This window comes from Coptis chinensis, chromosome 4, assembly GCF_015680905.1.
Source record: "Coptis chinensis isolate HL-2020 chromosome 4, ASM1568090v1, whole genome shotgun sequence".
In the NCBI taxonomy this organism is placed as follows: domain Eukaryota; kingdom Viridiplantae; phylum Streptophyta; class Magnoliopsida; order Ranunculales; family Ranunculaceae; genus Coptis; species Coptis chinensis.
The window spans coordinates 7,511,994-7,535,866 of NC_141459.1; the positions used below are offsets into that span (position 1 = coordinate 7,511,994).

Here is a 23,873-nt window from a genome sequence, read left to right on the forward strand (position 1 = left end):
TTTACTTTAAATCCAAAGAACCCCACATTCACATGAAATGAGTCAGAAGAACAACCCCCCACAAGTCAGCAAGCAGACGCATACACCTTCAATTGAGTAATCCACTAATACCAGTCATCGAGATTATGGAATATAATCTCAGTCATTCAATCATAGATCTGGACATGTGAACCGTCAGATAAAAGTGAGCCCACCTCTTACTCATTATTATACTACTACAGCTGCACCTCCCCCATCACTGCTGGAGAACACTTCTCTAGGTGGATGCTACTGCTAATCTTGTAAACTAATCTATATTCGGGTGAAGTAAACAGGTTTTCCACAATGAACTGACAGGTTGTTAACAAGAATTGCAACTGCTCTTCATTTGTGCTCTACGAACTAAAGAAACCTGATACAAGAGCAAAGAGTTACTTTGATCTTCATCGAAATTGCGCAGCACACTAGGACAAGTAAATCTTAGGACGACTTTCCGTTTGTCTGGAATGTGGAGTTAAGGTGGAGTTCATAAAACCATCCCCAACAAAAAAAAATTATTTATAAGGCGCATTCACTGTAAAGATCTCGAATTTGTTCAACTGTGGTTAATCAGAGGCTCAAAGCACAGAATACTATATATTGTTCGAATCACCAAATACACCACAAATGAACTGACTATCCAAATCAATTTGTTTGAGGTGAATGAACACCAAACAGATATAATGACAACTATCGAGGCAATTCCAAATTGATCAATTCACCACAATGAATAAAAGTATTCACATCCCTGCTCCGGTTTATTTTTAGTTTTATCCAATAACAATTATTATAAGATAATAGTATCTAAAACTCAGGGAGGTGATTCTAATATGTAAGAAAAGGGAGAAAAAACAAGCTTGTACATTTGTACGCATGAGACTTGAGAGAATAAAATGCAGGAAGTCGGGCTATGGTCTCATTTATATACACATTCGAGAGTAATGGAGATGTAACAAAAAGAGTGCAGATGAGATTTTAAGTTCGGACCAACACATTCGAGTTGAGGATGTTTAACCCTTGACCCTTCCCTATATCAGTTTACAATTTTACATCAGTTTGCTCTTATATCCAGCTCTGATTCAGGCAGTACCAAAAAAGAAACTGAACAAGAGATCTCTCAAGTCACTGAATGATGAATATGACCAAATCCCACTGTTATCACTCACGGGTCAGACTAATCTCCATTATTTAGCTCAAATACGCTATCTTTGAACAACCAAAATTTAGTCATCTTCAACATTTTATACTCCAACCAAAATTTAGTAATCTTCAACATTTTATACTCCAACCAAAATTTAGTCATCTTCAACATTTTTATACTACAGTCCTAAAAATGACTTGAAAAGTTTTTAAAGAGAATAATCTGATCATTACACATCAAGGGGCAGAACTTCTGACTCTCAGATGCTCAAAAAGTTTGGTAATAAAATTATATGAATCATGCGTAATATAGTTGTACTTTGCACAGGTGGGGGAGCGGAAGAAAAACAAAGAAAGAGGAAGAATCTTATGAGTTGTGTTGTTGTGTATTGCTTGTGCACTCTTTTCTGCAAGAACAATCCAAAGACACCCTTCTCACCCTCCCTACAGGTAAACATTAATAACAAATTCCTACATGTTCTGCAGGCAGAGTCAGTCTGGACTGTGGAAAAGGAAAGAATCCAACAGATGAGTGCTAGATACTGTTTGCTGGGTGGGTTTTTCTTTCATTTTTTATACTCCGAATTATTACTAAGGGAGCAACACCTTATCTTATCTACCTCAACAGCACATTTAAAATCCAAATGATATACTATAATAAAAAGAAATTGTGAGGAAGTGAAGAGCTCCCCCACCACCACTGCCTCTTCCCTTTCCCTCCATAAGGAGCTCTGCAAAGAGCAGAAGACTAAAACAACATACAAGCATACAGATCAACAAGTGAATACTCATTCAGTACAGATGAAAATATGGATCCTAACCAGTAAACTTCCACATTTAACCGTAAAAAACTTAATGCCCAAACAAACCTTAATTCCCAAAGTATGTACTCCATGTCCAACGACAAATCTCATCTGTATACAAAGCTGCCAAATGGAGTATGTACTCCATATAACTGCCAAAGATACAATATTCCACAACTGGCAACTGTCATTGGAACAAAACTCTCGAGACCAGGATGAAATCATTACTTCACCTGATTACAGGACTACCCACCCCACCCCACCCCACCGATGGACACAGTGACAATAAACGAGCCAATAATACCTGGTGATGGATGAAAGTATTACTGAACCGACTGCTCATTGCACATACATTAAAGGCACAAGTTAACAATCAGCTTCTTCTCGTAACGAAGTTATCTACAGTTGATCTAACCCTGTGCAGCAGACCACATGAGGAAACAGACCATGGAAGAAATTTTGCATTTCAGAATGAGCTACTAAGTTCGGGAGCGGACTAACTTGATGTGAATACAGGTGGGACTTGGGAGCAAAAGGAAATATAGAGAGACCTGGAAGAGAATCTCCAATTCTTGCAATGCCCATAATCTAACCAGTAACCACATGATATCACAAATGGAGATAAACTTGAAAACAGAGTTAACAAAAAGTCTCAGGACGTCAAAAGTTTCCACTTGTGCTTGTTGCGCCAATAACAAGTACGTAAGAGTAGTTAGAACAATTTAACTTCTATCTATCCTAAAACCAATAAGGAAAAAAATAAGTGTTTAAGTTATAGAACTCATTTGCATTAGATATAAGTAGAAACAGACCAATGTACCTGTCAGGTCAAAGGCTAACAACGAAATTCTTTGGACTCAGAATTAGATCCCAAATTATGACTAACCTTAAATCGCTAAACATAATGACCCTCCCTGTAATATGAAATTTAATTAATTGACAACCTAGATTCCCATGATGGCCATCAATCAATTGAACTCCCAATCCCATCACAATAGACGCACCCTCTGTGTGTTCCGTGCAAGCCATTAAAATAGGCAGTGAATTGAAACCATTTCCTTTGGACAGAATAGCGGACACCCAAACACTGGACCTTAACACAACACATTAGAGGGTAAATAAGACACATCTTCTGGAGGCCATCAAAGACACCAAGAACAACTTCTAAAGGGCCGCCACCCGTGGAAGAGCTTTGGACACACCAGATTGGTGCTTTGCACTCTGAAAGTTGCAATTTGCCCTAAGAATCAACCAAAACAACAATAACTTGCACTTGAAAAGGCTACTTCGAAGATTTTGTTACTAAATCCCTTAAAACCTTGTCAAACATTTCACATATGATTCCCACCAATGAAATTCCTCAGACTTCCTCAACTATAAATAACAGGTCTGAGGAGAGCAAAAAGATCTTTTTGCATTCTCTTCTCCTTTTTTGTAGTCTTGTCATTTTTTGGTGTCTTTCCCCTTTAGCTAAGTGTCTTTTTTGGTTTTTACACATTCATAGTTCCTAACCTCTGAAACAAAAGAGATAATCCTATTCCTATGACCAAAACATTTTCTATTCACATTGTCGTTAGATGATCTTGAAATTCTGTCATGACTCATGATATTACTCATTCCCAGATCCCTTACATAGCATCACTTAAGGTTTTAGCTGATATCAATTGTTTTAGCTACAAGTCAATTAGTCTTCAAATCTTTAATGTCATAAGGGTCTTTATTTGAGCAACTCTCAATAGGTGTAAGTCGTAACAATCGCTAAGCATATACAATTTAGCTCAACTGCATGTTATCTTATCATCAAATACGAAAAATGTCACGGTATGAATCATACAAATTACTAAAAAAAAAGAGAGATGGATAGACAAAAAGAAAAGCTAAATTACTTAAAACACTTGGACTATACCTACAAAACTTGAATAGTTGGTTGTCAGATGTGGGCAGTATTTGCGGTCACATCCGCTTATTCTGATCACCATCAACAAGCTCATCCACGCAAAAGTGATGAAGGTCTTCATACATTTTCATCCATTGATGGGTCATCTCAAGTGATCTTTTGGAATCAAGTCTTAGTCTCGCCATCTCCATTTCAGAGGCAGCCGATGAACCTTGTTGCTGAAATGAAGGACCACAGAGATTTAGGAAACAGTTCTTGGGCTTACCAAGTACCCTAAAGCGTACCAACAGGAAATTAAAGAATAATATAAGTAGTTAATGAAGACTCAAACTTCAAAACAACTTGCTTATAGCAATGTAGTATCATAGGAAGGCTTGTATACATAAAAGATACGTCGGAAGAAACAAGTTGGATAAAAAATAACATGTCCTACAGAGCAACTGTGCAAGATCAGAGGCAAATTCATCGCATATGCGGTATATTGCACTGTCCATGACAAACTAAACATTACATGGTAAAATGACTTGAAGCCTAGTGTACAATGTATGATCGTTGCATGAAGATCGTCACTTCAATTTCAATGATCTCCACAAATTGTCACTACCAGTTAATGTTTTAATATTATCAAAAAGAGGAAAGCAAATTTAAAATTTTTGCAAGCCATATCTATCTGATTGACTGATCATAAACTCTAAAACTAGATATGTTTATAAGTCTAGGTAAGCCCTTTCACTCATCCCCAAACGCTCTCACTAAGGGGTTTCAACTTTCAAATTTCCGCCAAAAAGGAGGTGGCACAGTTACCTAAGAGTATAATCCGAATATGATACTCAGCTTTTCTTTTTTACCCTTCTTATATGTAAATCGATCAAGAATCATATTGTTACCTTGCATAACCACACATGTGAGAAATCATAGAAAATACTGGAGATTAATGCCAGATCTTAGCTGATGTCTCTAGTGGCAAGTAATTAAGTCTTTGTCTTATGCAAAACTCAAATTTCCTGGGAAAAATTCTTGACTGACTTAATTTTTCTCGAACAAAACAATATTGGACTAGCAAAATTATAATAAATACACAAACAAGGGATGTTATACAAAACATATACAAAGATTAAATGCATAAAAAGAAACAATCTGCCAAACGTATATGTGCAAGGTTAAAGAAGACTGGAAAAACTAAAAAATAACCTGAAATTCTTTGATATGACTGCTCATCACATGAGAAGTGTAATATAGTCGACCATCAGGTGTTTCAGTGCAGTGTGACGGAAGAGAGATTATGGGATTTACGTCAATGTCATCATCTTTTGAATTTGTGTACTTATCCAAAGGTGGTGGTAATGATGATTCATGCCTTCTAGAAGCCTGTCTGTTCGCTGCTGTCTGAGGATTTTTGGAGAGTGAGCGCCTAATCACAAGAACATTATTGACGGGACCTGGCAAGTAAAGCACGTATATGACAATAAATTAACATGAATGCCTCAACCTGAACGTGAACAGGAGCTATATACAAACTCTGACTTACGAATACAACAAAATATAATGACCTAAACTTGTTTCTTTACAGTTAAAGAGAGAAAAAAGAGTATGTGGCAGCTTAAGTGCATAGCAACAGATTAATTAGTTTGAAACAAAGAACCAATTTTCCACATACACCAAAATGTTCAAGAAGCTGAAGTGAACAAATAGATAATTTTTCTCATATACCTTTTGAATGTTTTAACATGCGAACAATCTGAAGAGTTTTAGTATCCCAAACACGAATCGTTCCATCCACCAATCCAGATACAAGTAAGTTCCCATCCATGTTTAAGGCTAAGCAAGAAACAGCCTTGCTGTTAAATGAAATCAACAGTTAACTGTTAAAGACGAAATACAGTAAACTGTTTAAGCATTTAAAGCTTTTTTAGATATGCTTGTGTGTAAAGCATGCGACTATAAAGAGTAAGCTAAGTTCAAGGAAAACTAAGAATTATAAGCTACAGCTGACTTAATTATAAGTTGAAGTCTGCAAACCTGTGCTCAGATAATGCACCAATTATATGCATCCCAAAACTGCTACTAGAGGTCCTTTCACCATCAAGTGCAGCAATGTATATCTTGCCATCTCTACTGCCAGCAAAAAAACTCTTTTCACCAGGATCCAGTGCAATTGCATCAATTATAGAAGGGAACTCAACTGTTCTTAACAACCTCCCCTCAGATATGCCCCAAACCTGAGACATCAATCATGAAAAAAAATCTGAGCAAGTGCTTAAGCAAATAACTACAAAAAGAATGCTAACAGGCAACACACTCTCAAAAAACACACTTCACACGAAAACACACTTTTGGTCTCCAGGTTCCAAAACTGCACTTGATATTTAACATTTTAGATAAAAAATGTGCCTCTTAGTAAGATGGAATGTTAGCATTCCTCCAACTATCAATGGTTTTCTTCTCAAAAATTAAAACCACTTTTGTAGAACTATATAACTCGGGTGATCCTACCAAAAACACATGGGTAGAGAGTACAAACGAAGAGAAGTCATTGGTTTTTGGTGTTTGATCTTTCACGTGTAGTGTTTTCCTTGTATTGTAGGCTTCCTTGGGCTGCTTTTTCTTATCAATGAATTTTAATTTCCCAAGCAAAACAAAGATGTTGAAGTCATGGTCAGATAAATGTACACTTCAATTCCAAGTACGTACAGCTGCATCAAGATTAGTCGGCCATGGAAAGAGGATTAAGGATTGAAAGTTATGGATGTGTTAGTCAGCAAAACTCCTATTTGTCTTGTTAATTGAAAACATAATCATGTCAGTAAGAAATTTGAGTGACATACAACTTTACAAAGTATCTTTGTTTCCGAAAAAAAAAAAAAAAAGAGAAAAGAAATAGATAATTGTACTGAACCTATAAGCATGATATAACTATAATTCTCAAGCACAAAGATGATTACAATTTTAAAAAGTGAAAATTAGAACGTACCTCACCTTGCATGTTCGATCTTCAGAAGCTGAAATGACAATTGCACTGCATCCCCCAGATCCACAAACAACATCAGTGACACGCAAAGTGTGTTCTGAGAAACTATGTTCATAGGGCTGTTTCGCCTTCTGTATCTCAATAACATTAAACAGCCTGTGAACAGAACAGAACAGGGAACAACCCATATTATTAGAACCTAGTAATGGCTGAGCAATAAATTTTAGAAAATACATACTTGTACAAGGACCAAACGCGGACAGAACCATCTTCAGACCCAGAAATTAATAAAGATTCATCATCAGATAATACCAAGCAAGTAACAGCTCTATAATGAGCATGCCATTTATTCAACAATCTACCACTTGCAACCTGAAATAATAGAATCAATCATTTTTACGCCATAATGGAATCAATTAAAAAAAAAAAAAAAAAAAAGTTACTTACATCCCAGTAGTAAATATCACCACGTGATCCTCCTCCAATAATGTAAGTCCCCTCCCTATTAGAAACAAGTGGACTTATTGGCTCAGCTGGAAAACTTCTAACCTCTGCCTGCAGCTGCAATCAATAATAAAAAAATAGTTATAACATAAAACTGTAAGAAGAAGAGTAAAGTTATTATTATACCTTGTTCCAGGACCAATAAAGAATGGAACCGGAAGAAGCGGAAGAGTCACGAAGCTGAGAAGAAGCGAGAAAGCGGCCACCTATAGAAAGTAGACCATGAGAGGGAGAAGAGCATGATTTGAAACGAGATTGTTCTGCACCCGTTTGGAGATCGAAACAACTTATTCCTCCTGAATCCACTGATGATGACGCAATCACTAATTCCATTTTTTTTCTTTTTTTCTGTTATTTGCCTGTGTCTCAAAATGAAACATGGGTTTAGGGTTTTAGAATTTAGGGTCTTAAATTTTAATATTTTCGGCCCAGCCCATGTTAATATTTTCGGCCCGGCCCATTGATACTTAACAGGACGAGGCTTTCTTCAATGTTGTTTCTCATAAGTTTTCAATTTTTCATGTAGAGTTCACCACCTCTTATTAAACTATGTTTGGTTTGAGTTTAACGGCATATATGTTATATTAGTTTGAGTTCAAGGACTTCTTGTTTACTTCTCTTATATGATTTACTTAGTTCTCTTACTCCTTGCAATTGGGAAGGTCTATAGTAGTAGATGGGGAACCAAATTAAATATTTGGCATTTGTTACAACCTTAGTTTAAATATTGCATATTTGTTTAGAATTATGAGCACCCTTAACCAGTGATTGCCCTGCTGCCCTGATTTCGAACGCAATCTTATCATAGTTAGAGTTAGTGTTGGTCCGGGGACAAACTACATAAAAAGATAGTAATTTGTGTCTATTTTCTTATGAATCATGTTTCATTGCATTTGGACATCGAGTTAGAAACTATGCTTAGTCGAAAATGGGCTGGTCAAAATTTTTTTTTAATAGTGAATTATGGTGTATCGTTTGGAAGTCACATTGATATTAAAAGATGAATATTGTATTGATATTTTTCTAAGATCAGGTGATCTACATCAGCATCATTAGTAATTTGTTGTGAGAGTATCTACTTATAGAATTTTATAATATTCCTTTAATTGTTGCATTGATTAGGTGATGATGCCTACTTTTAATGAAGATGATGAGTAGGTTAGAAATGTTCGTCTTGATGCATGCCCTGACGAGGAAAGTAATTGTTCTGACATTGAAACAGATATTTGTGTGGAGCTAGTCATTGTAAACTTAGAAGACATACATACATTGGATGGCTTAAAGTGAAGGAGAAGATGATTTTTTGAAGAAGGGGATAAAAATGAAAGAGAAGAGGTAGGAGGATGTGATAAAGAGGATATGAATTCTTTTAATCAGCCCGGTGCAAAGGAAAATGGAGAAGGTACAGATTGTAATGACGAGAATGCAATCATGTTCTCTATGTGTTTTAAAACTAGTGGCGAGGCTTATGATTTCTACAATAAGTATGCTAAATTTGTTGGATTTAGTGTTCACAGGGGTATCCGTAGATTTAATAAAGATGTTGAGCATAAGTGAAGATTTCTGTGCTCGTGTGAAGGTAAGAGAGATAAGAAATATTTTGTCCTAACCCCATGCCAAAAAAAAAACCCCCCCACAGAGAGAGACTCGATGTATGCGTCTTGCTCATTTTGAAGTGATTTTAGATGTTAAATCCAAAATGTGGGTTGTTAGTGGTTTTTTTGGAGAACACACTCATCCGTTTGCGTCCTATCCAAGCTCAATATTTAGCCGATCACATAGAAATGTGGGTAATGAGGATGCAACATTAGCTACAAGCCTTAGAAGTGTGGGCATAACAACATGTCAAGTGATGGATTTTTTTGGGAGTAAGGCTGGCGCTTTTTGGAAAGTTGGATATATAAGAAAAGACCTTTATAATCGGATCGATAGAATGAGGAGAATTCAGTATATGAATGGGGATGCCAGCACACTTCTTACCAGCATGATGAACAAGTCGATGATTGATCCATCATTTTTCTACGATCACGAGATAAATGTACATGGTCAATTGGTTAGATTGTTTTGGGCTGATTTAGCGTGTCGCTCATATTACTGTTGCTTTGGCGATGTGTTATTGTTTGATTCGACATGCCAGACAAATCATTACAAAATGCTGGTTGTTGTGTTTGCTGGAGTGAATAACCATATGCAAACTATAGTTTTTGGTTTTGCAGTTATGACGAGAGAGTTAAAATAGTCTTACATCTGGGCTTTAAAGTGTTTTCTACAAGCTATGGGCAATATGCCACCAAAGTCGGTCATAACTAATGGTGACCACGCAATTTGCAAGACTATCAAAGTTTGCTTACCTAGTGCCAAACACCGCTTATGTGCATGGCACATTCTCAAAAATTCCATTAGCAATGTCCGTGTCTCTGGGTTTCAAAAAGACTTTTGTTCGCTCATGTTCATGAAGTGTTCTGAAGACGTGTTTTAGCAAAAATGGAAGGATTTGTTAGCAGCACACGGAGTCAATGACCACAAGTGGGTGAAGGAGATATACAAGAAAAAGATGAGGTGGGCAGAGGCATATCTCCATGGCACGCTCTTTGGTGGTTGTAAAACCAACCAACGTTGTGAAAGCATAAACTCTGTTATTCAGCGTCACGTGAAGCCCGGTATGAGAATGGTTGAACTCTATAATAAATTGGAATTGGCACTTGAAAAGATTCGTTACCGACTCACCGTGAGCACAAAGAGGAAGTGATTACTTTGACAACCAAGCCAGTAATTGAGGCCCACTTGATTGGGTATTTAAATCGTAGAATCAGTCTACACACCATGCTTTTGATGTGTTTAATAAGCAATTGCAGTAGAAGGCGCATGTACATTGTAGATTCAAAAGGGATTTAGGCCACAATATTCTTTCCTACACTTTGCGTGGTCATTTGAGTAGAGGCCGCAAGTCCATTGTGCATTACAATGTTATTGATCAAAGCGCCAAATGTTTTTGTAGACTATTTGAATCTTGGGGTTTTCCATGCAGACACATTATCTCTGTTTTCAAAAATGAAGATGCCCGCAAAATGCCCTCTAGTTGCATATTAAGGAGGTGGGCTTAAACATGTGAAATCAGCTATTCCAATTGTTCTTCCTAATATTTGTGCAATGGGAAGTTGCTTATGTTATGCTACGCATGGATGAGCTTATGGGGATCTGCAAGAACATATGTATGGGGGTTGCCTAATCTGAGGGAGCTAGTGGAGAATTTAAAGATTTCCTATCTGCTTATATTATGTCAAAGGAGACCCCATTAAGTGGTGAAAGAAACACTCAAGTTCCCATTCAGAGCCATTAGATACTCCGGAGATACCACCAGTTGTTTGATTAGGGATCCACCCCATGTAGCACCTAAGGGTCAATGTGAAGAAAAGACTTAAATCCCACAATGAGATAACAAAGAACACTTGTGGCTTTTGTGGTGTTATAGGGTATACAAGGCTCACATGCCCAGAAGTAGGGCGTAAACACCGCTTTAAGTTTTTCAATACTAGTATTAATATATTCAAGAACTCTATAAATGTGTTACACTCATAGTAATTCTTGATTTTATTAACTACAATTTTATTTGTGTTTGCTCAGGTCCAAGTACAAACTTAGACCATTTGGAGAAATATGCTCAATCGGCCGAGTTGAGTGACGAATAGGAGATACATTCCACGAGTGGTAAGTACTGCCTTTTGCTCAATTTTGGTTTCCAGTCCTTAATATAGTTCACAATTTTTTTTTCTAATATAGGTGCATGTGGTTTTGTTGCTACGGAGAATTCGGATAAAAGGAAAGGACAAGCTCGAATCAACAGTGTGGAACCGCCGCGGAACCGGGCATATGAAGCCTAAGTGTCCATGGCCTAAACCTAAATCACAAGGTTGTGCCCATGCTCTTTGATATCGCGGAACTATGTATATATTTCTTTGATATTAGTATTTTCAAAACCTTTGTATTTCATTATCTAATTTATTGCATGAATTAATTTTAAACAACTTCTTCTTCTAAGGTTCCAACAGCTCCACCTTCTAAGGTAATTGTATTTATGTTAATATCCTTCTCTGTAGGATCCATGAATTATGGTTTTTTTTTTTATCTGTTGTCTTGTGTTTGTTGAAATCTTTGTTAAACATTGGAGTACATAAAAATGTTGATTATGTATCGTAATAGTTTATCAATTATTTTTTGGCACATAAACATAATGTGATGTGTGGAACTTGCGCCTTATTCATAATTTGTGAGTGTATGCATTTCACATTTACTAGGTTTAAAAGGTTGACTGTGAAAGTCTGTGTGGATGTTAATGGGAGTTCTAGATTTGGTTCATATTTTGGCCATTCGGTTTTGACACCGAAAAAAGCCCTTCTAATTATGAGGTTAGTTCTCATTTGACTGGGCTTCATTAGCTTGATATTGAAACGGGGAGGATGGTTTCAGAATGGAATTTTGAGAAAAAGTGGGTGATATTAGCAATAGTAAGGGGTCTCAGTTGGACCCTTCAGTATCGACATTCTTGGGTTTGGATGATAATAGGCTTTATAGGTGGGATAAGCATGATCGAAAAGATATGGTTTAGAATCTCGCAAGTGAGAGTACAGTGGTTTTGAAATGAACTCAAGGACATCAGTTTTCTAGAGGGATGAACTTTTAGCGGCAATTTGTTGCTTTATATCCCTAAAGTCTGCTTAATTTCTTTGAAGATTCTATGCTACTACTCTTGCCAAATGATTTGCAGGTTGAATAAAGCTTGGATGATGCTTAGTACATGGAGAGGTAATAAGCATCTAAGTAATTTCCCTCTTCAAGCAGTACAATTTAAATTTATTTCTTTTAAGTGAGCGATTCTAAGTTACTCGATTTAACTGCAAAAATCAATGTTCTTCGTACTGATTATGTTCTTAAATTTGGGTTTCTATTCTTTAAATTTTATAGTCATTATGGAACAACAAATGGTAGCTGAAATTCATTGGGAGTGGGGTATGATATCAATTTGGCAATGCTCAAATATGTATACTATTCGTGCTATAGTAACATGTTATTTCTTCAATTAAGATTACATTATGATATGTGAATTAAGAAAACCTCTTGAGTTGATTTAGGACTGACTATATAAGAGCATCTATAGAGATGCGTCGAGATTTGTCAATACCATCCACTCTCAACCACTCGTGGTAGACCACGTGTCCACTCTCAACCACAGGTCAACAAGCACTACGCTTAAGGTCAGTCGTCCGGGCGACCTAGAAAAATGTAACCATTGTGTGCTCTGATCAACAACATCATTAATGAGAGACTTTACTCAGAACGGTCTCCAAGTCTTTACTTCATAACAGACGCATCTAGAAAGGGAGGAAACAACTTGATGCCTATAAAAGGGAAGCTCCATCTTCTCCGAAATTGAAATCTTCAAAATAAAATCAAAGATATTTGATTGTTTGAAAGGGAAATTAACCTTGTTGATTATATTATTCTCTCTAAAATAGAGATTCTCAATCTTATTTTTTACAAAAATAGAAAGATTGAAAGATATATGTACATATATATATATGCACACGGACTCGAGTTTTTTGGTTTTTGGATATTCTAACCCGAGCCCAACCCAAAACTGAGTCGGGTTTTGATTTTACAAAACCAAGTCCGGACCACAAATCTGACATGTTAGCCCAGGACCAACAAAGTCGGATTCTGCAAATGAGCTACTTGTTTAGGCTTGGAGATTGGCATGTATGATCTGCTCCACGTTTTTTTTCTTATGCACTCTTGCACACTCTTTGGATTTGAAGAACTATATCTGCAGCCAATCATAACATTTCACTTCTTGGTTGAAATATTAATGTGTGTTTTGGTTTGTGTTGTATTTGGGGTGTTAATGCTATATCTACTTTAGCATTGGTTCACCAACTCCATCACCAGTTCAAAGAGTTCGTGATTACAAAGAAATATCGATCAAGCACCAAGGGGTTTTCTACCTTGTTGATTGCGTTTATAGCTCTCAATGAGTCCGATTCCAACTCAACTTCTTTGAATCCTTCTAGAATGCATCTGCCTAGGCAAATCTCTATCGCTTTTAATTCCTGAAAAATCACCGATTTGAGCCCATCACTCCCACTGAAACAAACCAGTACTCTTCCCTCAGAGTTTCTCATCACCCCACCATGTCCTGGGCCTTTACTATTCAAAGACCCATTTGTGTTTGCTTTAATTCTTCCTCCTTGAGGCGACATCCATGAACACTCTGAGTTCCTCTGCTGCTTGAGCTGAAACTCAATATTTAGTCTGTACATTAGATTTCTCAATGTATGAGTGTCTCTAACATCGGGCTTCAGCACCTGTAAATAGTTCTTTAGGTCTCTTACCATTTTGTTAAACACGACATCAACTGGTTTATTCGTTTGTTGAAATCTACGTGCATTCCTCTCCTACTATATACAATTCACTGCCGCACAAATGAACACTCCACGTTGGTGCTTTACATGCCCTCATGAGTGAAGTCAGAAGATTTTATATAGGCTCAATAACCGATTTTTTTATTTTTTAGGAGTCATGTACGTGTTTTTTGCATCATCATCTAGCTACCAGTGGTAATTCTTAGAAATTGACATAAACAAACATGGTTCGGTAAAGTAACACAACACACACAACAATAAATACACATTATCTGTGATGTTTTAAGAAATACACATTAAAAAGAATATTAAAGGAGTGGATGGAGTTGAGAGGGAGAAGATTCTTTTGATTGGACTCGTCCTCATAAACCTTGAACAGACACCAAGACGCCAACAAAGAGAGAGGAAAATCACAAGTACATTAGGAATTGAACTGAACTGCAATTGGAATTGTTTACCGTGAAATGTAGTTTGAACTATCTAAACAAACTACAAAATGCATAGCAGATGGTTGAAAAATAGACAAAATGTGAATTCCATTTGAAATTATTGATGAGACTTTATAAATGTTCCCATTGGCTGCCACTTTTCTATAAAAAAAATTTACAACCTTGTGTAGGGAAACTAAGCACGACATAATACTATATACAGTAACTTAGACAACGATTTAGTCTGAACAATGGCATCGCTAAACATAACTGTAAAAGTGAAGGGTCGTAAACGAAGGAAAAAGTTAAATAGGCTATGGACTATATATAAAAGGTAATAAAGAAGGGGAGAACTTTTTAGCTACGTTGCATTTAAGATTGGTAAACTGAAATGATGTCAAAAGTAATGCATCCAAAGAGATGTCTTATTACATCGTGAGTCAACACTTAAGAGATGTACAAAGACCCACAAAAGAATGGTAGCAGACACCTAAGTGAAGATTAATCTTATATTAAACAAATAATCCGGAGCACACTGAAATCATTCACAACAAAAAGAATATTATTATTTGGGGGAAACAAAATAGCAACATATAACAGAATGAATGATACCAACTATAAAATGAAGAACATAAGCAACAACTTTATGGCAATCCATTCTGGTTCACATAGAATCAGGTAATAAATTAGTAGTACTTATTTATTAAGAATGCACTAAACTCTCGAGATAATCACCAAGGACGAAACTTGAATGGAACACACCTGAAAAATGGGAGTCGTGGATTAATTGTTGATAGCATGATGGTGCTCTGATCTAAACAAAATAATTTCGAGATAATCACCATTGATGAAAATTGAATGGAACACACCTAAAAAATGGGAGTCGCAGAACACACACCCCTGGATTAATTGTTGATAGTCTGATAGTGTTATTGCAATATGAAAGTACAATAAAATCACTCTAAATATAAATCTGATCTAAACAAAATAATAAATGATAATGGGAAAAAAATGAATGAAAATGTGAAATAACTTATCCTCGATGGTCATCTTGCAGATGGAAGAGTTGTTGACATTATATGCGCACTGGATCTGTTACTCCCTGGAAGCAACATTGGTGTAGATTGAGTAAAGATAGATGAGCGTAGAAGGTATTTAAAAGTTCTTTTGAGTGACATAGCATGAAACTTTTTCTTCTTAACTTAGTTAAAGCTTTAAAGAAATGTAAAGAAAATGCAGTAACTCCTATTGTGCTGAAGGAAACAAACTATTTATTACTATGTTCAAATTGAACAGTTGGAGCAAACGACATAGAAGAACAACTAAAAGTGGCAATCTTAACATGTCAAAACACAAACAACAAAAATTATAATAAAATAAATAAATCGATGAAGATGGCAGTAAATGTCATCTAAATTTGAGTTTCTGTTTCTAGCTATTCGCAGTGAGTTTGTTAGTCGCAGGCGTGTGTTCCCGGGGCTCTGATTTGAAAAAAAAAAAGTGTTAAAAAGAAGAATAAGTTAGAATGGAGGCAAAAAATAAAGTTTTAAACATAATGAGATAACTTTTGGCAACGGATTAAGTTAAAATGTTAGAAGATAAGTGTTGCTGATTGATTTGCCTTTGATAGTGATTTCTATGATTAATAGAACAAAATGAATGAAAAAGAAATAGTGAATTAGAATATGTGGATGAGAGAGTTTCGGATGATGAGGAGAGTTGGGATGATGATGAAAAACCGTTGGAGATAATTTGTGTGCTGTTTTTTTTCCCCCGTTGTGATTTAAGGAGGGATGGAAAGGGTACATCTGTTTGGATTTTTTCGGTTTTAATTTAAGTGATGGAAAAGGTGAAGTGTGTTTACGATTTTACCCCTTTGTGTGAAGAGCAAAAAGAAAGTGGTTGTCTAACTTTCTGGTACCCTTTTGATTAAAAACTTTGGGTTACCGGAAATATAGGAACTAATTGAAAAAACAAGTTTTCGCATTATATTTAAGATAAATATTGAACATTAATTGTATTAAAAAATGTGATACTTAGGAAATATTGTTGTTCATATCAAGATTTTTATAAAACACGCGTAGTATGGACTAGTGTATTTAATTAAGACAATCATTGAGCATAAACACATCAAAGACCATTAATACTGAGTAGTTGAGAATGCTCCCAGTGACCCACGTCATTTCCCCTTTTTTTCTCTGAGAATGACACATCAGATTTTACATAAAAAAAATAATTCTACGCCTTTTTTTGCCGATTTCAATTGTTCGTAACCCAAAATACATAAACACCTCTTTCTATACTCTTTTTTCAATTCTACAAAACACTCCCAACTCTCAAAACAAAAAATCATCTCTTCAAACCCTCTCTCTTATTCTTCTCTGCTTGATTGCAGATAGACCTAAGGAAGAGGATTACTTTTATGCCAATCCAGAGGAATGTTTGCAACAACCAGATGATCCACTAAGTCTCATATGATCTTACCTTTGCTAAGAAATTTTTACTATTAGATCATACTAAACTCCCTCTCTAATTGGTCAAAAGTCAATGATCGACATTTCACTGGGCGAGTTGGAAGGAATAGGAATCCTAAACAAAATAAAAAAGAAATGATCGGCGAAGATGATTTTACAGGAGCGAATGGATAACAGCTATATCCCACGTATTATATTCCCGCCGGTATAGAAAATACTCTGCCATTTCAGGGGAATATAAAAATCAGTTGGGATTAACCTATGTATCAAGTTCTTCACTGGGTCGGTTAATATTTTGGCAGTTGTCCCTCTTCGATATGTGCCTTCCTCCACTCCTGGAGAAGCTGAAATTAGGAGGTGTTTTCTCAAGGTCTCTTCCTGTCAATGAGGTATGCACCCACAACAACAGGAGTTACTTCCCAAGACTCAAGTCGTGTGCCATCTATGTAGAGAAAAAGGTCCTATACTCAACAAAAAAAGGTCCTATACTCAACAATCTACAATTCACCGAATTCCACACTCCCCAAGGGCTTCAACCAGATTACTGCTATTCGGTGCTTGCATTTTGAAGGCTGTGAATCCCTTGACTTCGAGCTCAAGGATTTGAAACATCTAACCATGCTTCAAGAATTGTGCATCACCAATTACCCAGTGCTGAAAGAGCGGTTAGGACAGAGAGGATTGGAGCATCCTACCTCATGTTCCAAAAGTCATTGTTGATAAGGAGGAGATTACAAACAGCAAGTGACTTATTCACTATATCAAGAACTGGAGGAGCAGCGATGCACCTAACACCAAACAGGTAATAATCCATTTAACTTATTTTGTTTTATTTTTTTTATTCTTCTTCCCATCTCAATGTAGAATTACTACTTTCCTTTTGCTTTGGAACTGGCCCGGTACTAAGATTGTAACTCCTAAATTCCACATTTTCATATATCAAGAATTACTACTTTCCTTTTGCTTAGAATTACTACTTTCCTTTTGTTAAGGTATATCAGAGTATTAAGAAAATACCCTGCCATTTCAGGGGAATATAAAAATCAGCCGGGATTAACCTATGTATCAAGTTCTTCACTGGGTCGGTTGATATTTTGGCAGTTGTCCCTCTTCGATACGCCTTCCCGTTCTCTTCTCCAGGATCTTATGATTTTCTAGATTTCATTACATTCTAAGTTCACCCATTTCTTTGGGATCATAATTGGACGGATACCTACAATCTTTTGTATTTGTTCGATTTATATAATTACTTAATATCACAATAAATGATGTTGTATTTTACTTCAGCTCATATACTTTTTGTTTTGATGTTCATTTAACCTACCATAAATGGATTACCACTTGGAATATTCTAATTGTTTAAAGAGTTTAGAGCATTTCCAATCAGGGTCTTTCGATTGGAATTAGCAATGGAGAATACGTAAAATTAGTATGAGGACCAGTGGTGGTTCAAACACTCAACATTCATGAACCGGTTGGTTTTGATCGTGAGCGAGAGACAGGTTGCAAAAGTTTAGCTTGTTTTATATGTCCAGCCCGGTCCGGGGACATCAAAATGAAAACCATTTTCTTTTCTTTTCACCATTGCGGTGATCCGTTTTGGTGTCTATATTCAATGACTCCTTATAATAGTATTATAAGCTGTTTTGCTACTAATAACCTAGAAAATTCCAATCGGTGGGACATGTTTGAAGTGCATGTGAGTATGTGACACGCCCCTCGAATTATTTTCTATTTACAATGAGTTGGCAAAAACTTACACAACCAGTTTAACATCCAAAGTTAGCTTTTTCTAAAATAATATGATGGTATCTTTTTTTTTTTTTTTTTTGTGAAGATATAATGGTATCTCGCAAACGATGTTGGTTGATGAAATCGCACGCGTTGCGGTGATCGGGCCTCGGATGTCGACCGGTATCTGAAGTGCATTGCCCTTGGAGGACTATATTCGCGAACAGAGATTTACATGCCGATTGATAAGTCACCAAGTAATATCCTCTTTACTGGTGTGATTTTAGTTTCTTCTTTTTCGACTGGACATACTTGGTGCATAACTGGACTATATGGTGATACCAACGTCTGGATGATCAAGCAGAGGATAAATTGTGGGTGTTCTTTTCTACTGTTTGCTTATGGTTTTTAGTATGAGGATTAAACTCGACATTCTAGGTCATCAACTCATCATCTTATTAGGCTCCCCTGAAAATGACGCAGATTATGTACTCATTTCTAGACCAACTTATAAACTTGGGGCTTCCTAGGACAAGGGATTTTCAGGGTGTCAGCCCGAACAGTTTTGATGGGCATGGAAATTATAGCATTGGTATGCGAGAGCAAGGTGTCTTCCCAGAGATCCATTATGATGCCCTTGGTAAACCAAGGGGGATGGATGTTTGCATAACCACCACAGCGAAAACTGATACAGAAGGTCAAAAGCTACTTGCACTCATGGGGATGCCATTCAAAGAGGGTGGAAGCCAAATTGTCAGTAGTTTAAGAAAAAGAAGTTGAAGAAACATCATTTTGATTCCAAATCTAAAGGAAGGAGGTAAAAGTGAAGAGTGTTTTCATTTGTACTTTTTGTGTATCCTTGAATTTTCAATGTCATATTCTTTCAAACAAATTGTGTGAAAGAAGACAAATAGTTATGGTTTCCTCAAGTAGTTAGATTTAAAAGATACTCCAAGCCTTTGGCAGTTTTGCTTTTGTCTTGGTCAGTGTTGTTGTAAGAGGAATTTTAAGTGTTGGAGGTGTTAGTTCTACATTGAAATTATAGATGAAAGAGAGAAGGCATCACTACGTTAGATGTCAGTATTAGTATCTCGGGTACTACAACAACACCAATGTGGGTCTTTCATTAGCACGTCTAGGTTTCTCAGTTGTTGCCATAGATGCTGACGTTGGTCTTTGAAATCTCGATTTTATGTATTTCGAAACCAAGATAAGCAAGATATGGGTGCTAATATGCGAGATGAGAGTGGGAATGATACAAGAATAGCTAGCAGAGAGCTAATAACAGTTGTTAGAGACAAGGCATGGCATAAAATGCCTTTGATGGAGGTAGGTGATAATATTGGATTACCAACTGAAGTTGTTGATGCTGGGGCGATTGAGGAGAAAGGACTTTTCATAGCACTTCTACCTTTGTCAACTGACAAGGAGAAGGTTGAGATTGATGGTTTTTTATTGTCCAAGGAGTATTTGCCACTATATAACTAGGTTCGGGAGAAATATGGTTTGATGGCTTCTAATTCAGCTTTAGTAGATCCAGTTCTGCAGGGAGATACAGTGAAGAGGTTGCTGCAGACAATAGTGGAGATGAACCAATCAAGAGGTAGGGTCTCTCGATTGTTGTTGGAGGAAATGGGAGCAGATCTTTAATGTCCGCTGAAAATGTGAATTTCAATGTGGCCCGGTTTAGCAATATGTTGATTATTGTGAAGGCCCAACATGAAATGTTCATGAAATTAGTCGATGCAGAACTTGATGCAGCTAAGGCAGGTAAGGATGTATCTATGGCAATTAAAGATGCATCACATAATCAACTGAATATAGCTCAGACAGCACTGAACTAGCTTAATCATAAGATCATCCACTGAAATTGTCGGAGGAGCAAGAGCTGTCGCAGAGGAGAGAAGAAGAGATGAAGAGATGAAGACAAAAGAAAAAGCCAACAAGATCAGGTCAACATGCAGCTGTGGAAATCAGCTGCGAGCCACGTATAAGGAAACATGTCCGTGGTAAGTTTATGAGTGGACCGGTAGTCTCAACAACTCCTACTTCTGATGGCAATGCGGCCATTGATTCATTAGCATCACCACTGCTTGCAAGTCCAAGAGCGGAATCCGTACTTAGTGTTTTCACTCCCTCACTTTTTTTTATTTTCAATACATCTGGGTCATCATATGGGATTGAAAACACGACTCCTGCTTTTCAGTTCATGGATAAGATTCATCTCTGTCCTAATCCTCATTGGGCATCCAAACTGCACAATTCTAAAGATCCAAAGTATTGGACAGCTCAATCATTGTGGTGTACAAGATACTATGCCTGTCAAGAGACTTCCGAATCTCATGAGTCAACATTCGTACATGCGAACTTGCTTCCTTTTGTTTCTTCATCATCCCAACTTCCCTATCAAGCTCCCAAGCTTTCTTCTTCAAGAAGAGCTTTCTTACCTTTAACTGAAGAAGAAGAGGTATCAAAGTTATGAGAGTAATTGCAGTTGCACACGAGACCAAAGTAGTGAGGATTTTGAAAATAGTAAGCGCCAACATCAGCTGAAACGTATGAGGTGCATAAGTCCATCCATTTAGTAAATGCGTCATTCCACAAAGCACAATAAACGCTACAAACTGAGCCATAACCCATTTGAATGGGATGTTAGTACAACTTATTATGAAGTAGACGAGCTCGAGAGGGATTGAGAAATATGCAACCGCAATGCGAAAATCACTAACTAGCTGGCATTGCATAATGCTCTCAATACTCCAAAATCCTTCCTCATCGCGAATTACCCCGGGGAATTCATCATCTTCAGTGATGACCAATACAAGTAGACACAAGATCAAAATCATAGTAGCTATTCCTTTTGACATTACATCCAAATACTTCTTCTCTCAATCCATTCCTGCAATAATATTGAATTTCTGATAAGCCTAATTGTAAAAGAATAACTAAAAGAACATATCTTTGGTACAACATTGGATAGAAACTTAATATTATCAGTAACCGTTGGATGAAACCATAAGATTTCGACACATGTAAATTTTATTTGTTTTCAATAAAATCAGTACGTGTGTCACGTGTGAGGGGCATTTATGCCATTACGAAAATGTGAGTAGGAAAACATACGATGTAGTTAAAGTTGACTAATTCAACTAACATAACTGGGGCCAAAAACGAATTTAGCAACTTAGGAGAGCCAAACGCTAATATCCATATATAAAGTGGGGCCAAAAGCTAAATAACCCTAAATTTTTTGATACATACTAATAAAATAAAAAAATTATATAAAAATGGTCATAATGTTGTGTGTATAGTATTTTGATTGGTAGTTGTCTTTGATATGATTGCCTAAGCATTTGCAACAATGGTGATTCGCATGTAAGTCCTTGGCTCCCATTTGATTGGGATTTGAACCAATGCTCTGTAGTAGATTTCGGTTTTAAACAATTAATATATTTGCTACATTATTATACTTAATCGTCCTCCAATTCGTTTATGGTGCTGATATGGGAATGCCACCTAATGAGCTTACTTAGGTGGTTTTGCTCATGGTGCGAGAGGAATGGATATCGAGTGTTAATAATCAGCTTACACAAAGGGATTCATCTGAAGATGTTTACACAATTTTTTTTTTACTACCGCTATCATACATCATTTGCTCCCATTTTATGGGGAACCAAGCCAATCGTTTGTAGTAGATTTCGGTTTTAAACAATTAATATATTTTCTACGTATTACTTCTGGCCCTGTCCTCAAATTCGTTTATGATGCTGATATGGGAATGCCACCTAATGAGCTTCCTAATGTTAACTAGGTTTTGCCTATGATGCGTGAGGAATGGACATATGGAGTGTTAATAATCAGCTTACATAGAGGGATCCATCTGAAGATGATTACACAAAAAAAACTTTTACTACCACTATCATAAACAAAAGCATAGCTTAGGTTGCAAAATCTGTTTGAGTGTCGAAACATAGTATATCTTCCACTCTAAATTCTATGGGGGACTAAACAAAATACATCTTAGCCTATACAAGTATTTTTGGACCTACAGACCCTGTTTCAGACTTACACAATGGGTTGGTGGTAGTTTTACATTGGTGGTGGCCTGATTTTGTAATTCAAATTGTGTTTAGAGTTTGTCCCTTTGGATCTGAGCAAGGTATAATGATAGCTTAGTGCACAATTTAGAAATTTCTCCTACTCAATTTTCTTTTAACCGAAACCGTTCTCGCTACAGAGAAAGTAATGGCACCTGACGACCGTGACTTCAAGTCCTTAATCATGGTTCCTTCGTGGCATTCCTTCCCAACTCGGAAAATATTTTCTGTTACTATTAAAGTTGTTGGTGCTACACCATGGTATAGTTGGTTGGTATTGTTCTCTAATTTGAATTAGCTGGAGGCACATCTCATTTTTATTTCATTTGTTTAGTTGATAAATGTATAATCTAACTTGCTTTAAATGATATGAGCAGTGTTCGTTTTGCTACACACGATTGTGTTGTACATCATAAAGAAAGGAAAAAAAAAATTGAATTTGCATATATGTTTTTTGGTTTTTGTTTTTGATTTTACAGATAATATGTATGCCTAAACTGTCTTTTGATCCTTTCCAGAAGAATATTTCATATCAAGTACTTTTCTTAATTTAGCACTAAATTTTGGAATGAATTTGCATACTTGATAAAATTTATTGAATTCAAGCAAGATGGGGAGTACAATGCTTTTTCACTTTGAATTTATGTCGATTGTTTTAGTATATATACATATACGCAAGAAAATGGTTTTACTTCTAATAGGGATGACCTGTTAAAATGTACCTGCAATGCATATAATTTAAAGAGGTATGAAGAACAATGCAGTTCTGTGAAGCGTCATTAGGCAAAGTGCATTTCTTTGATAGTACATTTGTTTCATTCCAAATTGGATATAAGACAAATAACTTAGTTATGCGCGCTTGAATAAATGTGTTGCACTATATAAGTCGTGTATTAGGGTTTCAGGGATGTTTGTATATTTATAGTTTTCTTCTAGATTTGTCACCTATATCATGATATTCATCTAGATTTGAAATTGACATCGATTTGTCTTTCGCTATTGCTTATGCATCAGCCAGAAAAAATATGCATTATTACATTACTAGATTAAGGTTTGAGAGCTTACAATCTCTTAAAAAAAATAGAAAAGCATAAACTCTTCAAACAAAATATGCAATGAATCATTAGCTATCAATATACATATATTATTTATTCAATTGGATTTTAGGCTTTTGAGTCATTAGCTATCTATGTAGCAAGTCCGGCCATAGGCCGGGCCAAATGGCTCATTTTACAAAGAGTACAAGATTCCTAATGGATACGGAGCTCTGTATTGGATACAACCCAATTTCTCGATTATGGACCGGGGCTTGTGTCCAAGTGTCCAAGTATAACGAAATAACTAACATTTGTGTCTCTCTCCTCTAACGAACAAGCAGTTCTGCAACGGATTGGTCC

The 23,873-nt window shown here is 36.4% G+C and overlaps 1 protein-coding gene and 1 pseudogene across 2 annotated transcripts; both read right to left on the reverse strand.

Moving 5' to 3' along the window:
- Positions 1–271: 271 nt before the first annotated feature.
- On the reverse strand, positions 272–7,707 carry LOC147501591 (protein ROOT INITIATION DEFECTIVE 3-like). Of its 2 annotated transcripts, XM_086606632.1 has the most exons (9): positions 7,457–7,700; positions 7,274–7,387; positions 7,065–7,198; positions 6,835–6,982; positions 5,878–6,077; positions 5,569–5,696; positions 5,050–5,297; positions 3,868–4,076; positions 272–391 (listed from the first exon to the last, which is right to left on the reverse strand). In XM_086606632.1, exons 1-8 carry the CDS (start codon positions 7,661–7,663, stop codon positions 3,915–3,917), a joined length of 1,341 nt encoding a protein of 446 aa, XP_086462758.1. In that variant the 5' UTR covers positions 7,664–7,700; the 3' UTR covers positions 272–391; positions 3,868–3,914. The 2 variants fall into 2 exon arrangements, with proteins under 2 accessions (XP_086462758.1, XP_086462757.1); XM_086606631.1 differs by lacking the exon at positions 272–391 and having other exon boundaries at positions 3,734–4,076; positions 7,457–7,707.
- A 12,936-nt stretch (positions 7,708–20,643) lies between these two features.
- Positions 20,644–21,246, reverse strand: LOC147501592 (ethylene receptor 2 pseudogene; annotated as a pseudogene).
- Positions 21,247–23,873: the final 2,627 nt, after the last annotated feature.

Bases quoted from the DNA above. Each gene is read 5' to 3' on its own strand.
- LOC147501591 (XM_086606632.1), bottom strand. From the start codon at position 7,663: ATGGAATTAGTGATTGCGTCATCATCAGTGGATTCAGGAGGAATAAGT. The intron at 7,199-7,273 runs GTAAGTAACTTT...CTATTATTTCAG, and splicing joins GTGATATTTACTACTGGGAT to GTTGCAAGTGGTAGATTGTT. The intron at 6,983-7,064 runs GTATGTATTTTC...TTCTGTTCACAG, and splicing joins CGCGTTTGGTCCTTGTACAA to GCTGTTTAATGTTATTGAGA.